This window comes from Micromys minutus (genome assembly GCF_963924665.1).
Source record: "Micromys minutus genome assembly, chromosome: X".
In the NCBI taxonomy this organism is placed as follows: Eukaryota; Metazoa; Chordata; class Mammalia; order Rodentia; family Muridae; genus Micromys; species Micromys minutus.
Window position 1 is genome coordinate 47,656,294 of NC_137970.1, and position 20,290 is coordinate 47,676,583.

A 20,290-nucleotide genomic window follows, 5' to 3' on the forward strand; every position below is an offset into this window, starting at 1 on the left:
TGTCAGTACTTAATTCTTTTAGAGGTTTGATAGCATGGATTGAAATCCCACTAGTTACCACAAGCATAGAGTACATGTAGGACAGAATGTAACATGGAAACAGTCAGTTTTCTTGGTGAGTATAGATTAAGCATAATGATTTTTGAATACCAAAAATTGCCACAAGGCTATATTCTTAGCTCTTGGATTATTAATGATTTAAGGTCTAGGTGTACAACACTCTGAGAGGGTGCTATACATTTATTTTTAATTAACTAATTTATGAAAAAAATATTCTGAAGCTAGGTATGGTGGCAGCATACCTGTAATCCTGGTACTCAACAGTCTGAGTGATACAAGAGCATTGCCTCACCGGGCTTCTGTGAAACCTTATCCCCCTAAATTATTTTGACCTCACCTCTTGTATATGAAACTGTAGGTTAACAATATATTATTTATTGTATTTATAAATCTTTTCATAACAGTCCTATGAAGTATAGGCATTTTAAATATCTTTCATTTTGCAGCTAAGGAAACTGAAGTTCAGAAACTTTGGCTTTTATGACTTTATACAGTGACTGGCAAAGGCTATTTCTTTGAATTTAAACTGTATAATTTTTTTTTTTACTTCTTTTGAGTCAAGGTCTCTTTTATATAGTCTCTGTTGCCTTCAAATTTGCTATATGGCCAAAGACGGCTGTGAACTCTTGATCCTCTTGCTTCTGCTTTTCAGGTGCTGGGATTATAGGTATGTGTTACAATACACTGTCACTTAGTTAGCTAGTTGATTAGTCTTTGTACATCTCTGTGTGTTTTTATATTCATGTCTGGAAGCCAAAGATCATTGTTGTTGTCTCCCTCTATTACTTACTACCTATTTTTGAGATAGCATCTTCTCCCATAGATCCTGGAGTTCAGTTTTGCATAGCTGTTTAGCAGGCTTTATAGGATCTTTCCCACTATTCCACTCCTTGCCACCTCTGGGTTTATAGGCATATACCTCTGTGCTCCGCTTTTTTTTTTTTTTTTTTTTTTTTTTTTTTTTTTTTTTTATGTGAGTGCTGGAGATCCAAACTCATGTTCTTATGCTTGTGCAACAAGCACTTTAACCTGCTGAAGCATCACCCAGCCCCATTTTGGGGGATGGAAGGGAAGGCCCTCATACAATTTGGCTGGCCTCAAATTCACTGTGTAGTCACTATGTTCAGCTTTGACTCAATTTTTTGAGAGACAGTTTCCTTTTATAGCTTAGGCTGGCCTGAAACTTACTGTGTAGCCCAGGATGGCCTTGATCCTCTTGCCTCAGCCTCTTGAATGCTGGAATTGGAAGCACACACTGCTATTCCTGACTCTATTTTTAATTTTTTCTTTTTTGTCTGTTCTAAAAGACAGTAAAAAAAAACTAAAAAATATCTTGTATGTTATTTCATATTTTGCTCATCTTATAGACTTTAGAGCTAATGAATATAGATCAAATAAGTTTTTTTTTCTTTTTTAATAGTTGGCTAAATTTTCTAGGGATTCTCTGTAAATAACTTTAAATAACTTTTGTGGTTTACTTTCATTAGGCATTTGAGAACAATCTTTTTCGTGCTCCAATTTATCTTCATAAGATGCCAGAGTCTGACTTCCTGATCATTCGAACAAGGCAGGGTTACTATATTCGAGAATTAGTGGATATTTTTGTTGTGGGCCAGCAGTGTCCCTTGTTTGAAGTTCCTGGTCCTAACTCCAAAAGGGCCAACACACACATCCGAGACTTTCTGCAGGTAAGGTGGGAGTGTGGGAGTTGGGCTAGGATGCACATGCTAATAGAAAGATGAAAACACATCTGAGCTTAGTTGGAGAAGGCACCCTGATGAGGGCTTTTATCCTTTATATAATAAAATGTATTTGCCTTATTGGACAGGTTTTTATTTACCGGCTCTTTTGGAAGAGTAAAGATAGGCCACGGAGGATACGGATGGAAGATATAAAGAAAGCTTTTCCTTCACATTCAGAAAGCAGCATCCGGAAGAGGCTAAAGCTCTGTGCTGACTTCAAACGTACAGGTCATCAGTGTGACTTCTTGTCTTCTCTGATGCTCTCTTAATCCTAAAGAATTATGACATTCAGTTAAAAGAAATCATAGCTAGTAGAAATTGATGGCTGTCAAAAGGAGAAGGTACCAAACCTTGTAACTAGAGACTTTGATAATCTGATGATAATTGGTTGCTAATATAGTCCACGTGAGTATTTGCATGTCTTAAAATGTAAGAAACCTGGCAGCAGTGTCATATCTAGGGCATTTCTTGGTTCAGTGTCAGTTATTATACTGTTACTTTTGGGTCTTTATAATTCAGAACAGTTTTCCCTAAATCTTTTCCAGGGATGGATTCAAACTGGTGGGTGCTGAAGTCTGATTTTCGTTTACCAACGGAAGAGGAGATCAGAGCCATGGTATCTCCAGAACAGTGCTGTGCTTATTATAGCATGATAGCTGCCGAACAGAGACTAAAGGTGAACTTCTTCATGTTGGGCACTGTTTATGTCTGTATTTCTTTTCAGAAAGATAGAAGAGAATACTTTAGAGATGATAGTACAGATTATTAAACTGTGTGAGGTACTTCCTGTGTGTATGGATTTTAAAGAAAGCTAAATGTAGCTAAATGGCAATGTGAGGCTCATTGAGGGACTTAAATCATATTACCTTGCTTTAAAAATGATAGCACATTTGAGTGGTGATTGTTTGGCAAAACAAGCAGGGAAAGGACTTCACAGATTCCCAGGTAGGCAGAGGCTAGCTGGAAGTATGGTTTAGAGATGCACAGCATATAAGGCCCGTCTTAGGTAGGGCTTCTGTTGTTGTGCTGAGGCACCATGACCATGGAAACACTTGTAATTGGGGCTGGCTTCAGAGGTTTAGTCCATTGTCATCATGGCATGAAGCATGGTGGCATGCAGGTGCTAAAGAGGTAGCTACAAGTTCTACATCCAGACTGGCAGACAACAGGAGATATAGTGACACTGGGGCTGGCTTCAGCATTTGAGGCCTCAAAGCCCACCTCCACTGACACATTTCCTTCAACAAGGCCTTCTCTAATAAAGCCATGTAGTGCCACTCCCTGTGAGCTTATAGAGGTTGTTTTCATTCAAACAGAACAGAAAAAGTTTAACTCTTTAGTTTAGATTGTTTGGTTTGAGAATGGGCCCTAAGTTATTTACACGTCTACATAAGTTCCTTGAAAACTTTTTGCGTGGGGGCTGAAGGGATGGCTCAATGGTTAAGGGCACTGGCTTAACTTCCAGAGGACTTGGATTCAATTGCCAAAACCCATGTGGTAGTTCACAACTGTTTGTAATCTGACACCTTCACACAGACATGCATGCAGGCAAAACAACAATGCACATAAAATAAAAATAAATTACTCTTTAAAAGATTCTAGGTAAAAAAACTAGTTCGAACCCAGGATCATGCACATGTTAGGCAAGCATTTTGAATGCCTCTGAACTAAGGCAGCAAATTCCTTCTGGCATATCTTCTAGTAGTTCAAGAATCTCAAGGGTGCTCAACAGAGATGCATACATTAAAAAAATACAGAATCTATTTTCTATGCAGAATATGGTTTGGTAGTTTATATTTGTTATTCAGCAAAACTGTTTTTGGAAAATAAACTTACGTTTTGTTCATTTGACCTTATTTATGCATAGAATTGTCTTCTTTCAGGATGCTGGCTATGGAGAGAAGTCCTTTTTTGCTCCTGAGGAAGAAAATGAAGAAGATTTCCAGATGAAGATTGATGATGAAGTAATATTTTTACTATTTTTTTCTGAGACAGAAGCTTGGTGGTAACCCATTTGGGCCTAGAACCTTAAATCTTCCTATTTCTGTCTCCCAAGAGTTGAAAGTACAGACATACCAACATGCCCAGCAACTCTTGTATGTTTGGTTGGTTGGTTGGTTGGTTGGCTGGTTTGTTGTATTTTTGAGACAGGGTTTCTCTTTGTAGCCCTGGTTGTCCTGAAACTCACTCTGTAGACCAGACTGGCTTTGAACTCAGAGATCCTCCAGCCTCTCTGCCTCCTCCTGAGTGTTGGGATTAAAGGAGGATACCACCACTGCCCAGCTTGAATTTTTTTTAATCTTTAACTGTGTGCCTGTATGTGGGTATGTGCGCATAAGTAGGTAAGTGTAGGGCTGGAGAGGTAGCTTAAGGGTTAAGAGCACTGACTGCTCTTCCAGAAGTCCTGAGTTCAAATCCCACCAACCACATGGTGGCTCACAATCATCTGTAATGGGATCTGATGCCCTTTTCTGGTGTGTCTGAAGACAGCAACAGAGTATTCACTTACATGAAATAAATAAGCGGGTTTTTTTTTTTTTTAAGTAGGTGAGTGTAGGTGCCTTTGGAAATCAGCAACATTGGATTTCTCTGTAGGTAGAGTTAACGGGTGGCTAGTTGTAAGCTACCTTATCTGGGCATTTGTAACTGAATTCAGGTCTTCTGACAACAGTAATCTTTCTTAACCTCTGAGCCATCTCTCCCTTTTTCTTTTTTCTTTTCCTCCTTCTCCCCCCAACAGGGTTTTGCTTTATGTCACCCTTGCTGTTCTGGAACTTATATGTAGACCAGGCTGGCCTAGAATTCAACAGAGATCTGTCTGCCTCTGCCTCCCAAGTGCTTGTATTAAAGGTGTACAGCATCCTACCCAGCTCAGTACTTTTTCTTAATTCAAAGAAAACTTTTAAAGATTTATGTATGTATGTGTGTGTCCCTGTGAGGAGAGTACAAAAGAGGGGATCCCTTAGAGCTAGAGTTTCAGGTATTTGTGGACACATGGGGCTCCTTATGTGGGTGCTTGGATCTGATTTCTAGTAAATGTTTTTAATCATTGAGCCATCTCTGGCCCTCAACACTCTTTTTTAATCAGTGCTTCTTGTTATCTCTTTTTAAAAGAAGGTTTTGGGCTATCGAGATGGCACACATCTGTAATCCCAGGGAGTTTCAGGCCAACCTGTGCTAGAGACCCTATTATAAAAAAATCCAAATAAGGAAACCGTATTAATGACACTCAAATGAAGTTACCCTTCTAACTATGAGCATCATGAGTGTGGATACAACACTTCCTACTGAAGTCCTATGGATAATGGACTGGAAAACATCATTGTTTCCTCATATTTCTTATCTTGGTTACACTCTGATTCTCTACTTAATATCATGACATAAGTACCATAGAAGAGAGCAAAAATTGGATAGCCACTATATTTACCTTGATAATTTAAGAAATCATGAAAATCTTTTTAGGTAGTAGATGTGGAACAATGTTTTCCACAACCCTGAGAGTCCTTTCCTTTATCTCAGGTTCGTACAGCTCCTTGGAATACTACAAGGGCTTTCATTGCTGCCATGAAGGGCAAATGTCTCCTGGAGGTGACTGGAGTAGCAGATCCTACAGGCTGTGGTGAAGGGTTCTCCTATGTGAAGATTCCAAACAAACCGACACAACAAAAGGTGAGAGTCCAGAAATCAAGGAAGGAATGAGGTTTGAGCAGTAGAGATGAAGAGTGGAAGGCCTGTAAATGCTTCATTTACCAGAATGATGTGTTAGGAGGTCAGATTCAGATTCTTACTTGTTTTTGTTTGAGACAGGATGATAAGGAGCCTCAGCCAGTGAAAAAGACAGTCACAGGAACAGATGCAGACCTTCGTCGCCTGTCTTTGAAAAATGCCAAGCAGCTTCTTCGTAAATTTGGTGTGCCTGAGGAAGAGGTAGGTTTAGAAGAAGAAAACTCCTAGTAAGAGGGTTTCTATGCAGATAGATAAGGTAGGAAGGTGTTGTAAAGAGCCATCTGGGGTTTTTATATGGTGTAGATTATGATAGGTTCTAAATACTTTACCAAAACTCTCTAAACTTTTAGGCTTTCTTCCTCCTGTGTTTCTAATTATGACCCTGTTTTTTCCTTTAACATCCCTGAATGAGTTATATGTGTAGTTCTGTGTTTCTCTCAGATTAAAAAGTTGTCCCGCTGGGAAGTTATTGATGTGGTACGCACAATGTCAACAGAACAGGCTCGCTCTGGAGAGGGGCCCATGAGTAAATTTGCTCGTGGATCAAGGTTTTCTGTGGCTGAGCATCAAGAACGTTACAAAGAGGAATGTCAGCGCATCTTTGACCTACAGAACAAGTATGTTGACTCAGTACTGTAGAAAGTTTAAGCTATAATAGGAAGGTTTCCTGGACATGTTTTATTTTGAACTAATGGTCTTGTACATGCAAGACAATACTTTATCACTAAACTGTCTCCAGCTCTCAGATACTATTTCTCTATTTTGGAATGAGGTAGCCCTGCTAATCTTGAACTTGCTATGTGGGGTATGCTGGCTTCAAACTTTTGATAATCCTCCTGTATGTATCTCCTATATTCTGGGCCACAGGTATCCATACCCTTCCAGATATTGCAAATGAAGAGGATGTCACCTAAAAAATGTAACTAGGTGGTTGGGTATCTGAATACTGTTAGAGTACCTATTCCTGTTTTTAAAGACAAGGTTTCATTATATAACTCTGGCTGGCCTTGAACTCACTATGGACACCCAGCCCTGAACTGTAAAAGTATCTTTTATTTGCCTGATGTAATAAGCCTCAGTCTGCTAACCCAGGCCTTCTAGCCTCTGTACAATCTTATCTAGGCCTAGCATGGTTTCAACCTCTGAGACTTCTGAATAGGCTCACCCTTTCTAGTTCTTTCTGAGCTCTGACTGGCTGGTTCATCTCAGCTGTTCTGACTCAAACTCTTCTCTGAGCTGACTGATTCAATCTGGCTTCTCTCTCTACCTCCCCTGAATTACTCTGCTTGGCCTCATACTAACTTTGGCAGTGTGTTCTACTCTTCTGGCTCCTCATTCTTTGACATGTCTATCTTCACCTATTTCTCTTCAACTTGTCTCTGTAGATCTCTCTCAGATAAACTACCTCCTTCCTCTCTCAGAGCCCCTTAAGTAGCTTCCCTTTCGTCTCTTCTCATGAGAGTTGGGCAGATCCTATTCCGTCAAATCTTTTTCTGATTTGTTACTTTGTCTGCCACTCAATTAGACATCACTTTCAAACATGGTTGCCTTCTTCTACCAAGTAACTTTACCTTCATTGTTTGGGACTAAAGTTGTGTGCTAAGGGCTGAGCTGCACTATATAACACAATCTTAGGGTTCACAGTGTGACCAAATATCCTTCAGCACTGAACCCATCTCCTGCCATTTTGCCTCCTGAGTGCTGAGATTAAAGGCATGTACCACCCAAGTTCTTTATTTTTTTGAGATAGGGTCTTTCAATGTAGCCTATATGGGTTTCAATCCTTTCACTTGTCTTTGCCTTCCAAGTGTTTGGATTATAAGCATGTGCCACCACGACAACTGAACATGCTATTTTCAAAGTAATTTAGCAAAGGCTTTGAATATCATGGATTGCTAAGCTTAATCTCTTAGTTCTGTGATAGTTCATGTGGCCTACATGAGCTTAAGTGTGGTTATGGGTATATTTTTTCATGTAGTGACTTAACAAAAGAATAATAATGTGCTATTAAAATGATTCATGAATCTAAATGGTGTGGTATACTGGAGAACTGAGCAGTGCTTAGGAGGCTGAGGCAGGAGAGATGAACAATTTAAGGCATACCTAGGGGCAGAGGAGAAAGCACACAAACAGTGAGAGTCTCTTTCAAGAAAATAAACAAAATGACCTGTGTGTCGCTTTCTCAACTTTTCTCCAGGAATTCTGCAAAAAAAACTACTTCAATTTTACAAATTTGTGAAATGTCTAGCAAGATGTTGTTTTTCTGTTATGGGTTTTGTGTTTGTGGATTCTGCATATATCTTAAGGTTGATTTCTCAATTTTCTTCTCTGGTCCTACTTCCTTTTACACTTGTATCTCCCCCATCTTTAACTTTTTTCCTTTCTTGCTAGGGTTTTGTCATCAACAGAGGTCTTATCAACTGACACAGACAGCAGCTCAGCTGAAGACAGTGACTTTGAAGAAATGGGAAAGAACATTGAGAATATGCTACAGAATAAGAAAACAAGCTCTCAGCTGTCCCGGGAACGGGAGGAGCAGGAACGGAAGGAACTCCAGAGGATGCTACTGGGTGAGAGGACTTCTCAGATAAGAAAAGGATCAAAAACGGAACTTAGATAACTGCAGACTATAACTGAGTCCAAGGCAAAGACAGTAGGGAATGAATAAAGAGAAATTTGTAGATAGCAAGTTTTTACAAATGACTTCAGTTTGTGGGATTGAAGAGATGCTGCCAGCTTACTGCTTCCTCTTTCTGTGTCAGTTACCTGGTTAAACCAGGTTACCAGTACTGTACATAAAATCAAATTTACTTTCTAGGCTTTCACCCTCTAAAGTAACAGGTTTTTTTCCCATTCATTCATTCATTCACTCACTCACTCACTCACTCACCATCCCAATACCAGGTGCTCATCCCACCCATTCCTCTTTTTCCTCCGAGAAAGAGAGGCCCCTTTGGAGATCACCCCACCCTGGCACATCCTCTCTCAATGAGGCAAGCAGGACAAGGAGGCCCAGTTAGGGGAATGGGATCTACAGGCAAGCTACAATTTCAGGGACAGTTCCCACTCTACTTGTTGGGGGACCTGCATAAAGACCAAACTGCATCTGCTACATATGCATGAGGGACCTATGTCTAGCCCATGCTCACTCTTTGGTTGGTGGTTCAGTTTCTGGGAGCCTCAAGAGTCCAGGTTGGTTTACTTTGTTGATCTTTGTTTTAAAGGTATAGGAAGTATCTGGCTAGGTATGGTGGCAGATATTTTTAATCCCAGCACTTGGGAAGCTGAGGAAAGAAGCTCTTGACTTAAAGGCCAACCTGGGCTACATAGTAAGACCTTATCTTTAAAAAAATAAATGAAGTACAGAATCTCTGGATAAATTTGCCAGATTGTCTTTGAACTCTCTGAATTTACATTTATAATCGTATTATATGTATAAGATTCTGAGATTCATGGCTTGCAGAAGATTCTTAAAGAAGTCTTAGATCCTAAAATGAGCTAAAAGCCATCCATCAAAAGTTGCAGAAGCTGATGATGAGGGTGATGGATAATGAGGTCTCCATGATGGTTCTGATTACAGATATAATCAAGCAGGCAGTGAATATAGATTTTAAGAGGGTAAAGTCTGAGGATGAAGATAAGAGTGACCATTTTCATTCATACTAGTCTTATCTTTGTTGCCCATCTCTGTGAAGCTTTGAAAATATTTATGTCTCTGGTTACTTTGTGAAGATATATATTATACTATTGTAGTCCTCCAGTTTATTGCTAATATGATTCTAGGACACAATATCTACAATACATGGACGTTCGTTAGAAAGGCAGAATCATCTTTGAGCCTAAGCTCTCCATACCTACTGAGTTTAGTTTACATTTTTACAAGATCTCCAGGGGGTTCCTATACATATTAAAGTTTTACAAGCATATGTTAGGGTAGGTCTTAAGACTGGACTTATTTCCTTCCTCTTGGGTGCTTGCTTGGATGTTTTTCATCAGTGATTTGCTGCTAGGAGTTTTCTGTCATGGTGCTATTTAGTGGTATAACAGTATTTAACTATTGCTTCTCAGTCTCATAAGAAACCCAATACTCTGAGGTGTTTCTAGAACATTTGTACTTAGGAAAGTGGAAATGGGCAGTGGTTAAAAAGAAGTCAGGAAAGAGCAAATTGGTGTGTTCTTGTGGCTAGTAGCAACTCTGTTTTTAGTAGAATTGTAATTTTGGGGTATGTTGCACATCTGTGTTCAACTCCAAGAAGTGTGGTTATTTGGGTGTTAGGGGGAATGTTTGGAAATTGTTTTTTACCTTGTAGCAGCAGGCTCAGCCACAGGAGGAAACAGTCACAGAGATGACGACACAGCTTCCGTGACTAGCCTTAACTCTTCTGCTACTGGCCGCTGTCTCAAGATTTATCGAACATTTCGAGATGAGGAGGGGAAGGAGTATGTTCGTTGTGAGACAGTCCGAAAAGCAGCTGTTATTGATGCTTATGTACGCATACGGACCACAAAAGATGAAGAATTCATGTGAGTTTGATGCACTGCTTTTGAATATGGCAGAGAAAATAATCATGATTGAGAAGTATGTGTGTGAGTTGTAGTGATAGGAATATACACCACTATCCCTGGAAATCTGCTATTTAGAACATTCTTGCCTTTAGATCTTTGGATTTGAACAGAGCCAAATCACTAGAGAAATAACCATATTTAGTACATTTAGATTGTGGTAATTTGGCTCTGCAAAAATCTTAACAAAAGTTACTCCTATAATGAGAAGTTTTGGCAGGAGGAATTCAGGTTCTAGACCAGTCTGGATTGCAAAACATTGTCTCACAAATCAACAGCAAAACCTTAATGATTATTCAGGATGTAGATTGAGAAATGTTACTCTGTGCATGTGGGGGACTGACTAACAAGGAAGATGAAGATGGCAGTTTATTTCACTTCAGCCTGGATGAATTACTAATATTCTGAGATGGTGGCTTTCAGGGTAGTCATCTTGATTTAAGCTGCGTATGGACTTGTCTTTTTTTCCTGTTATTCAGTCGAAAATTTGCCCTTTTTGATGAGCAACACCGAGAAGAGATGAGAAAAGAACGGCGGAGGATTCAAGAGCAATTGAGGAGACTTAAACGGAATCAGGAAAAGGAGAAGCTGAAGGGTCCTCCTGAGAAAAAGCCCAAAAAAATGAAGGAACGTCCTGACTTAAAGGTAAGTATATTAAGCCAGGCATGGTGTCACATGCCTTTAATCCCAGTACTCAGGAGGCAGAGGCAAGTGGATCTCTGAGTTCTAGGCTAACCTGGTCTACAGAGTGAATTCCAGGACAGCCAGGGCTACACAGGGAAGCCCTGTCTCAACTTTGCTTCAACCTCCAATGATGTCTCTTTTTGTTTCTCCCCTGCTACATATATTCTTTCTCATTTTGACACACTTCACCCTGTTTACCTCTAATATGCTGATGGTATCTTTCTCTGTTGCAGCTGAAATGTGGAGCATGTGGTGCCATCGGGCACATGAGGACAAATAAATTCTGCCCCCTTTATTATCAAACAAATGCTCCACCTTCTAATCCTGTTGCTATGACAGAGGAACAAGAAGAAGAGCTTGAAAAGACAGTCATTCATAATGATAATGAAGAACTTATCAAGGTTGAAGGGACCAAAATCGTTTTGGGAAAACAGCTAATTGAGAGGTAAGGGGTAGCAGGCAAGGAGTGCTGTAGCAGAGATCTATTTAAGGTTGATGATTATGGCTGGCAGGGGTAAATGTGATGTGATTGTTCTTTGAAGTAGAACTGGGGGTTGTAGGAACTTTGAATTATCTCAAGTAATTTTTGCTGGTAATGAAAATGCCAGTGAGTATTGGGGCTTACTACTAGCCTTTGTATATACTATGTTTTCTGAGTCAGTAGTTTTGTTTGGTTGGTTTCTTTGTTTTGTTTTGTTTCAATACAGAGACTCTATACCTCTGGCTATCTTGGAATTCACACTGTAGACCAGGCTGGTCTTGAACTCAGAGATCCTCCTGCCTCTGCCTCTGAAGTGCTGGGATTAAAGGCTTTTGTCACCAAGCCAGGCTATGTCTTAATATTTATACAAGTGCTATTACTGGAGTAGTTTTTTGTTCTGTTTTGTTCTGCTTGGTTTTTGTGGTACTGGTAGGTCCAGTAGGCATGTAAGTGTTATGTCACTGAGCTACATCCTCAAACCCTTGCACAAATTTTTTAAGGTTTTGTTAAATTACCCATGTTAGCCTCAAACCTTGAATCTTTCTGTCTCAGCCTCCCACATAGCTAGGATTATAGGCATGGAGCACCACATCTGGCATAAGGGTAGTTAAGATTAAATGAGAGACTATAAAGCAAATTATACTTATGCCCAATCCTCTTGCCCTTAGAGAATTTAATAGATGAAATGGAGATGTTTAGGACTGGAGAGATGATGGTTCAGTAGTTAAGAGCACTGGCTGTTCTAAAGGACTCAGGTTCAATTCCCAGGACCCACATGGCAGCTCATAACCATCTGTTCCAGGGGATGTGACTTTCTCCCCACAGACACACATGTAGTCAAAAAATGTACATAAAGTAAAAATAAATAAATTTTTAAAAATGGAGATGTTAAAAATTTTTCCCATTTTAAAAATTATAAACCAAGCTGGGCTGTGGTGGCTAGACATGAAGGTTTTATTATACATATCACTACGTATATTTCCTACACATAATTAAAAATAATAAAAAGTAAATCTTAAAAAAACAAACAAAAAAAGAAACTAAGAATTTGGGATTATATATGCTTGTTACCACTTGATTATCCTTGTTTCTGGGTTTTTTAGTGGACAGAACTAGTAAGTATACATGTATTTTAAATGGTAACTTCATGCTAATGCTTAATTCACATCCCATTTCATATTTTTATTCTTTTCTGATGCTTTTTTAAAAGATTTATTTATTTTATGTATGTGAGTACACTGTATTCATATTTAGACACACCAGAAGAGGGCATAATTCCCAGCAACCACATGGTCAACCATTTGTAATGGGATCTGATGCCCTCTTCTGGTGTGTCTGAAGACAGTGACAATGTGCTCACATACATAAAAGAAATAAATTTTTAAAAAATATTATAAAAATGTTATATGATTTATATGTTAGCTATATGATTTATGTGTTTGAGTATTTTACTTACATTCATGTAAGTGAACCATTGTGTGTATCTGGTACACACAGAGGTCAGAAGAGTGTGTCAGATCCATTGGAACTGGAGTTACTGTATAGTTATGAGCTTCCATGTAGGTGCTGAGAGCTGAACCAGGGTCTTCTTTGTTAGAGTAGCAAGTACTCTTAACCATTGAACCATCTTTCCATCCTTATTTCTGTGAACTGTAAATAACACACTATGACAATGTTACTGATTGCAGTGCGGATGAAGTTCGCAGAAAATCTCTGGTCCTGAAGTTCCCTAAACAACAACTTCCTCCCAAGAAAAAAAGGCGGGTTGGAACCACTGTTCACTGTGACTATTTGAATGTGAGTATCTGCATTTTCTTATCACGTGGATTCTCATTGATTTCCCCTAGCCTTCTGTAACATGGTTCTGTCCATGTCAGATGTTCCCACTTCTATTACTTGAGCATTATATATACTGTTCATTATATAACTTATTAAAATTCACGTATTATTATTTTGGTTTTTCAAGACAGGATTTCTCTGAGTAGCCCTGGGACTTTCTTGGAACTCACTCTGTAGACCAAGCTGATTTTGAACTCAGAAATCTGCCTGCCTCTGCCTCCCTAGTACTGGGTTAAAGGCATGTGTTATCACACTCAGGTTTAACATATGTATATATATGGAGTCTGGAGATCAAATTCAAATTATGGTCACTCATATATGGCAAGTGCCATTATCCACTGAGCCATATTACTGCCTGACCCTATGGGGTGTGCATGATTATTTTGCCTGTGTGTATATAAATAAGTCTATTAGATGCATGCCTGATGCTAGAAGAGCCCAGAAAAGGGTACACTATAGAGTTAGTTGTGAGCTATTATGTGGGTGTTGGGAACTAAATCCAGGCCCTTTACAAAAGATGCAAGGTATCTTTACTGAGCCATTGCTTCAACTTACCACCCCCCCCCACCATGTCCCAACTTTGCTTTTAAGATTGGTTTCCCTCTAGTCCAGACTAGTCTAGCATTTACTATGTAATCTAAGCTGGCTTTGAATTTAAAGCAATCCTCCTACATCAGCCTTCCAGTTGCTGAGATTATTAAGTCTTCAAAGTCTGGTGTTACTGAAGATTTCTAAAATATTACCAGTATATTTGAAAATATTGGTTATTTTTGTCTCTCTAAAGTATTATGATTTCTTGTTTTTTAGAGACCTCATAAATCCATCCACCGACGCCGGACAGACCCTATGGTGACACTGTCTTCTATCTTGGAGTCTATTATCAATGACATGAGAGATCTTCCAAATGTAAGTCATTACATTAGATACATAGAATAGGAAAACAAAATAGCTGTTACTTCAGCTAGATGGCAGTAGTGTGTATACTTTTGTATCTGGAACTCTTAATTCTTTGGGATTTTTGTCTGTTTTTAAATTATTTAATAGACTATTAAGTGATGAATGACAGAATGTAAGCAGAAGGATACATGAATTATATGAGGACAAAGCTAATTTTTTTTGTCTGGTTTCAACTCATTATTCTTTCTTTTTTGTGATGGATATGTGAATTCAAATTTCTGGGTATTAAAGCAGAAAGAATCATTTTTTAAAAATTATGTGTATGTTTATGCATTTGCAAGTGTCCTTAGAGGCCAGAGGCATTGGATTACCTGGAACCAAAATTACAGGAAGTTGGGAGTCCAGTCCCCAGAACCAAATCTAGGTCCTCTGTGCCATTATAACCACTGAGAGTCTCTCTAGCCTCCAACTTGTATGTCTTACAAGAATAACTTTTGGATTCCATGAGTGTCTAATAGACATGGGACTAGAAAGACACTTTAATGGTTAAGAGTACATACTACTGGGGCTGGATAGTTGGCTAAGAACATTTGTTGCAAAGAATCCAGGTCCTTTGCACATTTCTAGCACCCACATGGAAGCCACCACCTCCTCAGGCACCAGGCACACATGAGGTGCACATACCTACATGTAGGCAAAACACTCATGCACATAAAATAATAAAAATAAATCCAAAAATAATTTTAAAAAATGAATATATACTGCACTTGCAGAGGACCATGCTCAGTTCTCAGCACTCATGTGCTCACCGCCATCTGTGATTCCGGCACCAGAGAATTCAATACCTTGCCAGGTATGGTGGCTCATGCCTTTAATCCCAGCACTTGGGAGGCAGAAGCAGACGGATCTCTGATTTTGAGGCCATTCTGGTCTACAAAGCTAGTTCTAGGATAGCCAAGGCTACACAGAGAAACCCTGACTGGAAAAGCCAAAAAGGGAGGGAGGGAAGGAGGGGGAGGGAGAAAAATGGTTTGATACAAGAAACAGAATTACATCTGAAAAATCCCTTGAGAGTTGGCAAACCAGTAAGATATAATTGGCTGTGTCAAGTGTTCTTGCTCACAAATGATGCTGACTCTTGTTTCTACAGACGTACCCCTTCCATACTCCAGTTAATGCAAAGGTTGTAAAGGATTACTATAAAATTATTACTCGGCCCATGGATCTACAGACACTCCGTGAAAATGTACGCAAACGTCTTTACCCATCTCGGGAAGAATTCAGAGAACATTTGGAACTAATTGTGAAAAATAGTGCTACTTATAATGGTAATAGTCCCTTGTTCCTTGACTACAAAGGTCACCTTTCAGATTTTTTTTTTAAATTTTTTTATTGGATATTCTCTGTATTTACATTTCAGGGGTATGTGTGTGCACGTGCGCGCGCGCGCACACACACACACACACACACAAAATGGTATCAAAACTAATTGTTGCTTTGATGAAATATACTGTAGCATGTTTATATGAATTTGACTAATTCGTTCTGGTCTTTGTTCCTTCTCTCTGGAATGATCTTCCCTGTTATATGCCCCTTGAACTTCTGTTCTTTAATAACTATCTAAAGGTGAGTTAGAACAAGCTTTCCCTGTTCTGCCCGTAAGCAGATTTTTTTTAATTTTTTTTATTGTACTAAAGGTTGAGCCCAGAACCTCCAGCATGCTAGGCAGGTACTCTACCTCTTAGCTATAGACCAACCTCCCTTTTAGTTTTTATTTTGGAATGAGGCCTTGCTAAGTTACACAGGCTAGCCTTGAACTTTTCTTGTAATCCAGCCTGAATTTAAACTTGCAACACATACCTCAGCTTCCTGAGTAGCTAAAATTACCAGCCTGTACCCAGTCTTGATTTCCAATTAGCAGATTTGATATACAGTGAAATAGAATATGGTTCATATATAATCAATGTATTTCACTTATACTGATAGTTTTTTTTAAGTTTTATGGAAACTAAGATGAATAAACTTTAGTATACACACTCACTGAATTTAACAATTTGTCAGTTTGTGGTGAGTCTTGTTTATTGTAGACTTTCTGACTATCATTTCATTCATAGATATTTGACAGTATTATACTGTCCTGCAGTGATTTCTTTTCAAGTCATTTTCTTCGACAAATCCAAGATCTTTCTATGTAGGAACTCTGAACTATCTTTATCATTGACCTTGTCTTAGACAAGGTATAAAATATTTAAATAAATAACCAAATGCTGAAATAAATACTAGAGGTGAGTTTAAGGCTCTGGGGGGACATTGGCGGGAATTAGATGGAGGAAAATCATCTAGTAAATGATACTGAGAAGAAGTGGTCAGATGTGCTAGTTAGAGCTGGGTGGTGGTGGTGCAGGCTTTAATCCCAGCTCTTGGGAGGCAGAGGCAGATAGATCTCTGAATTTGAGGCCAGCCTGGTCTATAGAGTGAGTTCCAGGACAACCAAGGCTGAACAGAGAAACCCTGTTTTGTTTAAAAAAAGCAAAAAGAAAAAGAAGAGAAATAATCCTAGTTAGATGAAAATGTTTGTGGGGTTTCTTTTTAGGTTTGAGATGGTTTAATTATGTAGTCTAGGCTACCCTGGATCTCCTAGTCCTCTGGTTGGAGCATCTCAAGTGCTATGATAATAGGTGTGTGTCCCTGACTCCCAGCTTAAAATGTTTTAATTATTCCAAAGATGAGTTTAAATGAAGCAGCTATAAGTAGAGGATATACAAGAGAGGACAGATAGTTCAAGAATTTTTAAAAACTCTTGGTGAGGCTTTCTGGGAAACTGAAAAAAAAAACAGTCTATATGCTGAAGTATAATCTGTCTAGTAAGCAGAAAAATAAAAGATGTTCATTGATCTCTTTACCATTCTTAAACACATTGTTCTCCATTCGTACAATAATTTTCAAGATATCAAAAAGCAGCAATAAAGCTGGCTCATGCCTTTACTCCCAGCACTAGGGAGACAGAGGCAAGTGAATCTCTAAGTTTGAGGCTACCCTTGTCTGTATAGACAGTTCCTGGATAGCCAGAGCTACATAATGAAACCCTATTTTTCAAAAAACAAAAATGGAAAAAAAGCCCTAAAAAACAAAACAAAACAAAAAATCAGGGCTGGAGGGATGGCTCAGCAGTTAAGAGCACTGACTGCTCTTCCAGAGGTCCTGAGTTCAATTCCCAGCAACCACATGGTGGCTCACAACCATCTGTAATGGGATCTGATGCCCTCTTCTGGTGTCTGAAGACAGCGTCAGTGTACTCATATATATGAAATAAACAAATCTTTTAAAAATATATTTTAAAAAAGCAGCTGTAATATAAGAGTGTATGGTCACAAAGAACAGTTAAAATTCATAGTTTACCCATTGATATATTAGGCACTGAAAAATGTAGTAAAGACTGGTAATGTCTGTACCTTGTGTGGTAACACATACCTGTAATCCCAAGGAGGTGAAGGTAGAATAATCTGACGTTAAGGTCATTCTCAGCTACATAGTGAGTTCAAGACCAGCCTGGGATAAATGAGACTTTGTCTTAAAAAAAAATAAAAAAGAAAAAGACTGCTATGTCTACCTCAGTTACTAGGCTGCTGCCTGGAACCTTTTAGGTAAATGTTATGAAATGTTGGAAACATGTGGCAACTTTGAATTTAAATGGCCATTTCTTATTCCTCTGTAGGGCCAAAACACTCACTGACTCAGATTTCTCAGTCCATGCTGGATCTCTGTGATGAAAAACTCAAAGAGGTAAGAATTAAAGATAAGACAAAGTAGTCAGCATGGTGACATCCACCTAGAGTCCTAGCACTTGGGAGTTGGAGACAGAAGGATCAGGACCATTAAGTAATGGTAATGTTGTTCTGTATTCTTGGCGTTCATTTTATGTAAAAGACAATGTTATAAAAGCCAAATTTGCCAAAGATTTTCTTGCTGTAGCTAACTAATGATGTCTTGATCTTTCTATTCTTGGTGCTATACAAGAATGGGATATAGAATATGGAATTTGCTGACATGTTTCTTTGTAATCCTTTAGCCAAACCTGAAATTGGATAGTAGATTAATTCAGAGGTAAATTTTTGGGGACTAAAGTCAGACAGCTAGCTAGACTTTAAATTATCTTTAGCTTCTCTGTAAATATTATACTTCAGGAAAACTGCTTTCATTTTGTTTTGCTTTATTTCAGAAAGAGGATAAGTTGGCACGTTTAGAGAAGGCTATCAACCCCTTGCTTGACGATGATGATCAAGTAGCATTTTCTTTTATTCTGGATAACATTGTCACTCAGAAAATGATGGCAGTTCCAGATGTAAGTAATTTTCATGTTAAATATTGAGAGGATGGAAAAAAGTGCATAGAGTAAGCGTGTGTGTGTGTTAAGAGATTAATATACATGGCATGCTGTATGTCCATAGGAACTGGGATGTAATTTTAAATATCAACCTTTGCTATGTGAATTCATCATCATTGAAAGTAAAGTTACCTGGGGCTGGAGAGATGGCTCAGTGGTTAAGAACACTCACTGCTCTTTCAGAGGTCCTGAGTTCAGTTCCCAGCAACCACATGGTGGCTCACAACCATCTGTAATGGGGTCTGATTCCCTTTTCTGGTGTGTCTGTAAACAGATACAGTGTACTCACAATAAATAGATAGATAGATAGATAGATAGATAGATAGATAGATAGATAGATAGATAGATAGATAGATAAATCTTTTAAAAAAGAAAGTAAGGATACCAAGTGTCTTTGAATATTAAGAGGTTCTTACTTCTTATTGTCAGTATTTAGTATTTACACACTCTTGAATAGCTCAGGAGAACAGAGATGTCAAGTAATAGTAGGTTCTTGATTTAGAAATACTCATATACAAATAACACCTTGAACATTTTTATTACATTTATTTATTTGTATATGTTGGGGAAGAAGCTATAAGTCATGTTTTGTGTGTGATCCAAACAACTTGTTAGGGTGTGGTAGTACAACCTTTCTTCTCAGCACTTGGGAGGCAAAAAGCAGGTGAATCTGTGAATTCAAGACAAGAAGACAAGCCAGGGCTACACAGTAGTACCCTGTCTTTTTTATTTAAAGTCCTTGGGAAATTGGGCTTCTCTTCTTACCTATGGGTTCCAGGAATTAAATTCAAGTCAGTGGGCTTGTTGGTAAGCACCTCTACCCACTAAGCCATCTTGCCTATTCATAAAAAAAAAATTCAACAATTACTCACTGTTTATTGTCCTTTTTTGTTTATTTTTTTTCTTTTTTTAACCTTTTTTGATAAGGCTATCATCTATCATAATAGTTCTGTGGACCATTTTATCTATTGGTCCCCCCAGAAATTCTGAATTTAATTTTCTGTTGCATATAATCATAATGCTCTGTGTCTACAGTGTTAAGAAATTTCTCGATGGAACTACTGGATAAGGAATTTTATTCTGATTTGCAAAACAGTATTTAACACAGAAATAAGATTTTAGTTATAAGTTTAGAGGAGGGATTCTCACTTTATCTTTGTGTAAGAATCCTTAATGAGATTCTGAAATTATAATTTTGTGTGCAGATGCGTATTTCTGTATAAGGAGTCTATACTTTTCATCAGAAATATTTATAACTCAACGAAAATTGAGCCTCTTTGTTATAAGTAGTGGTTTTCATTTGACTTCCCATTCTTTCTTTTTATTAGTCTTGGCCATTTCATCACCCAGTTAATAAGAAGTTTGTTCCAGATTATTACAAAGTGATTGTCAGTCCAATGGATTTGGAGACTATACGTAAGGTGAGACATGTTTTTTATAATCAGTGGCTTTTTATAATAAATATTTTTATATGTGTAGCTGAATGCCTGATTTGTTTTTATCATAGAATATCTCCAAGCACAAATACCAGAGTCGAGAGAGCTTTCTAGATGACGTAAACCTGATTCTGGCCAACAGTGTTAAGTACAATGGTGGGTATTTATTTTTTTACTCTATCATCAGTCTTATCTTTCCAGCATTAATTTACATTACTAAAATTCTAAGGCTTGAGCAGTGAAAGCTAAATCAAGTAACTTTTTAAAATTTTGTTTCTACATGTATTTGTTGTTAGGGTGGGAGTGCTATCCTGGTATGCTTTTGGAGGTTAGAGGACAACTCAGAGAATTTGTTCTCTGTTAACACCATGTGGTTTGGAACCTAGATTATCAAGTTTGGTGCTGAACCATTTAATCGCTCAGTTTGGTTAATTTTTTTAATGTAGGTACATATTTTAGTGTGTGTTCTGTAAGAATC

General features: G+C 38.3%; 1 protein-coding gene across 4 annotated transcripts in view; it reads left to right on the forward strand.

Moving 5' to 3' along the window:
* The window catches only part of TAF1 (TATA-box binding protein associated factor 1), a gene marked incomplete at its 5' end in the record, with an annotated part of 92,838 nt that overhangs the window by 18,216 nt on the left and 54,332 nt on the right, over window positions 1–20,290 (forward strand). For 3 of the 4 annotated variants that reach the window (XM_080910316.1, XM_080910314.1, XM_080910317.1), the window contains 18 exons: window positions 1,548–1,748; window positions 1,889–2,030; window positions 2,348–2,478; window positions 3,686–3,766; window positions 5,322–5,471; window positions 5,610–5,729; window positions 5,970–6,145; window positions 7,920–8,098; window positions 9,839–10,052; window positions 10,571–10,736; window positions 11,009–11,220; window positions 12,945–13,053; window positions 13,903–14,001; window positions 15,143–15,320; window positions 17,708–17,775; window positions 18,212–18,334; window positions 19,705–19,797; window positions 19,884–19,968. In XM_080910316.1, coding sequence (XP_080766442.1) covers window positions 1,548–1,748; window positions 1,889–2,030; window positions 2,348–2,478; window positions 3,686–3,766; window positions 5,322–5,471; window positions 5,610–5,729; window positions 5,970–6,145; window positions 7,920–8,098; window positions 9,839–10,052; window positions 10,571–10,736; window positions 11,009–11,220; window positions 12,945–13,053; window positions 13,903–14,001; window positions 15,143–15,320; window positions 17,708–17,775; window positions 18,212–18,334; window positions 19,705–19,797; window positions 19,884–19,968 — 2,527 coding nt within the window. The remainder of the gene's footprint in view (window positions 1–1,547; window positions 1,749–1,888; window positions 2,031–2,347; window positions 2,479–3,685; window positions 3,767–5,321; window positions 5,472–5,609; window positions 5,730–5,969; window positions 6,146–7,919; window positions 8,099–9,838; window positions 10,053–10,570; window positions 10,737–11,008; window positions 11,221–12,944; window positions 13,054–13,902; window positions 14,002–15,142; window positions 15,321–17,707; window positions 17,776–18,211; window positions 18,335–19,704; window positions 19,798–19,883; window positions 19,969–20,290) is intronic. The other variant, XM_080910315.1, reaches the window with a different exon arrangement.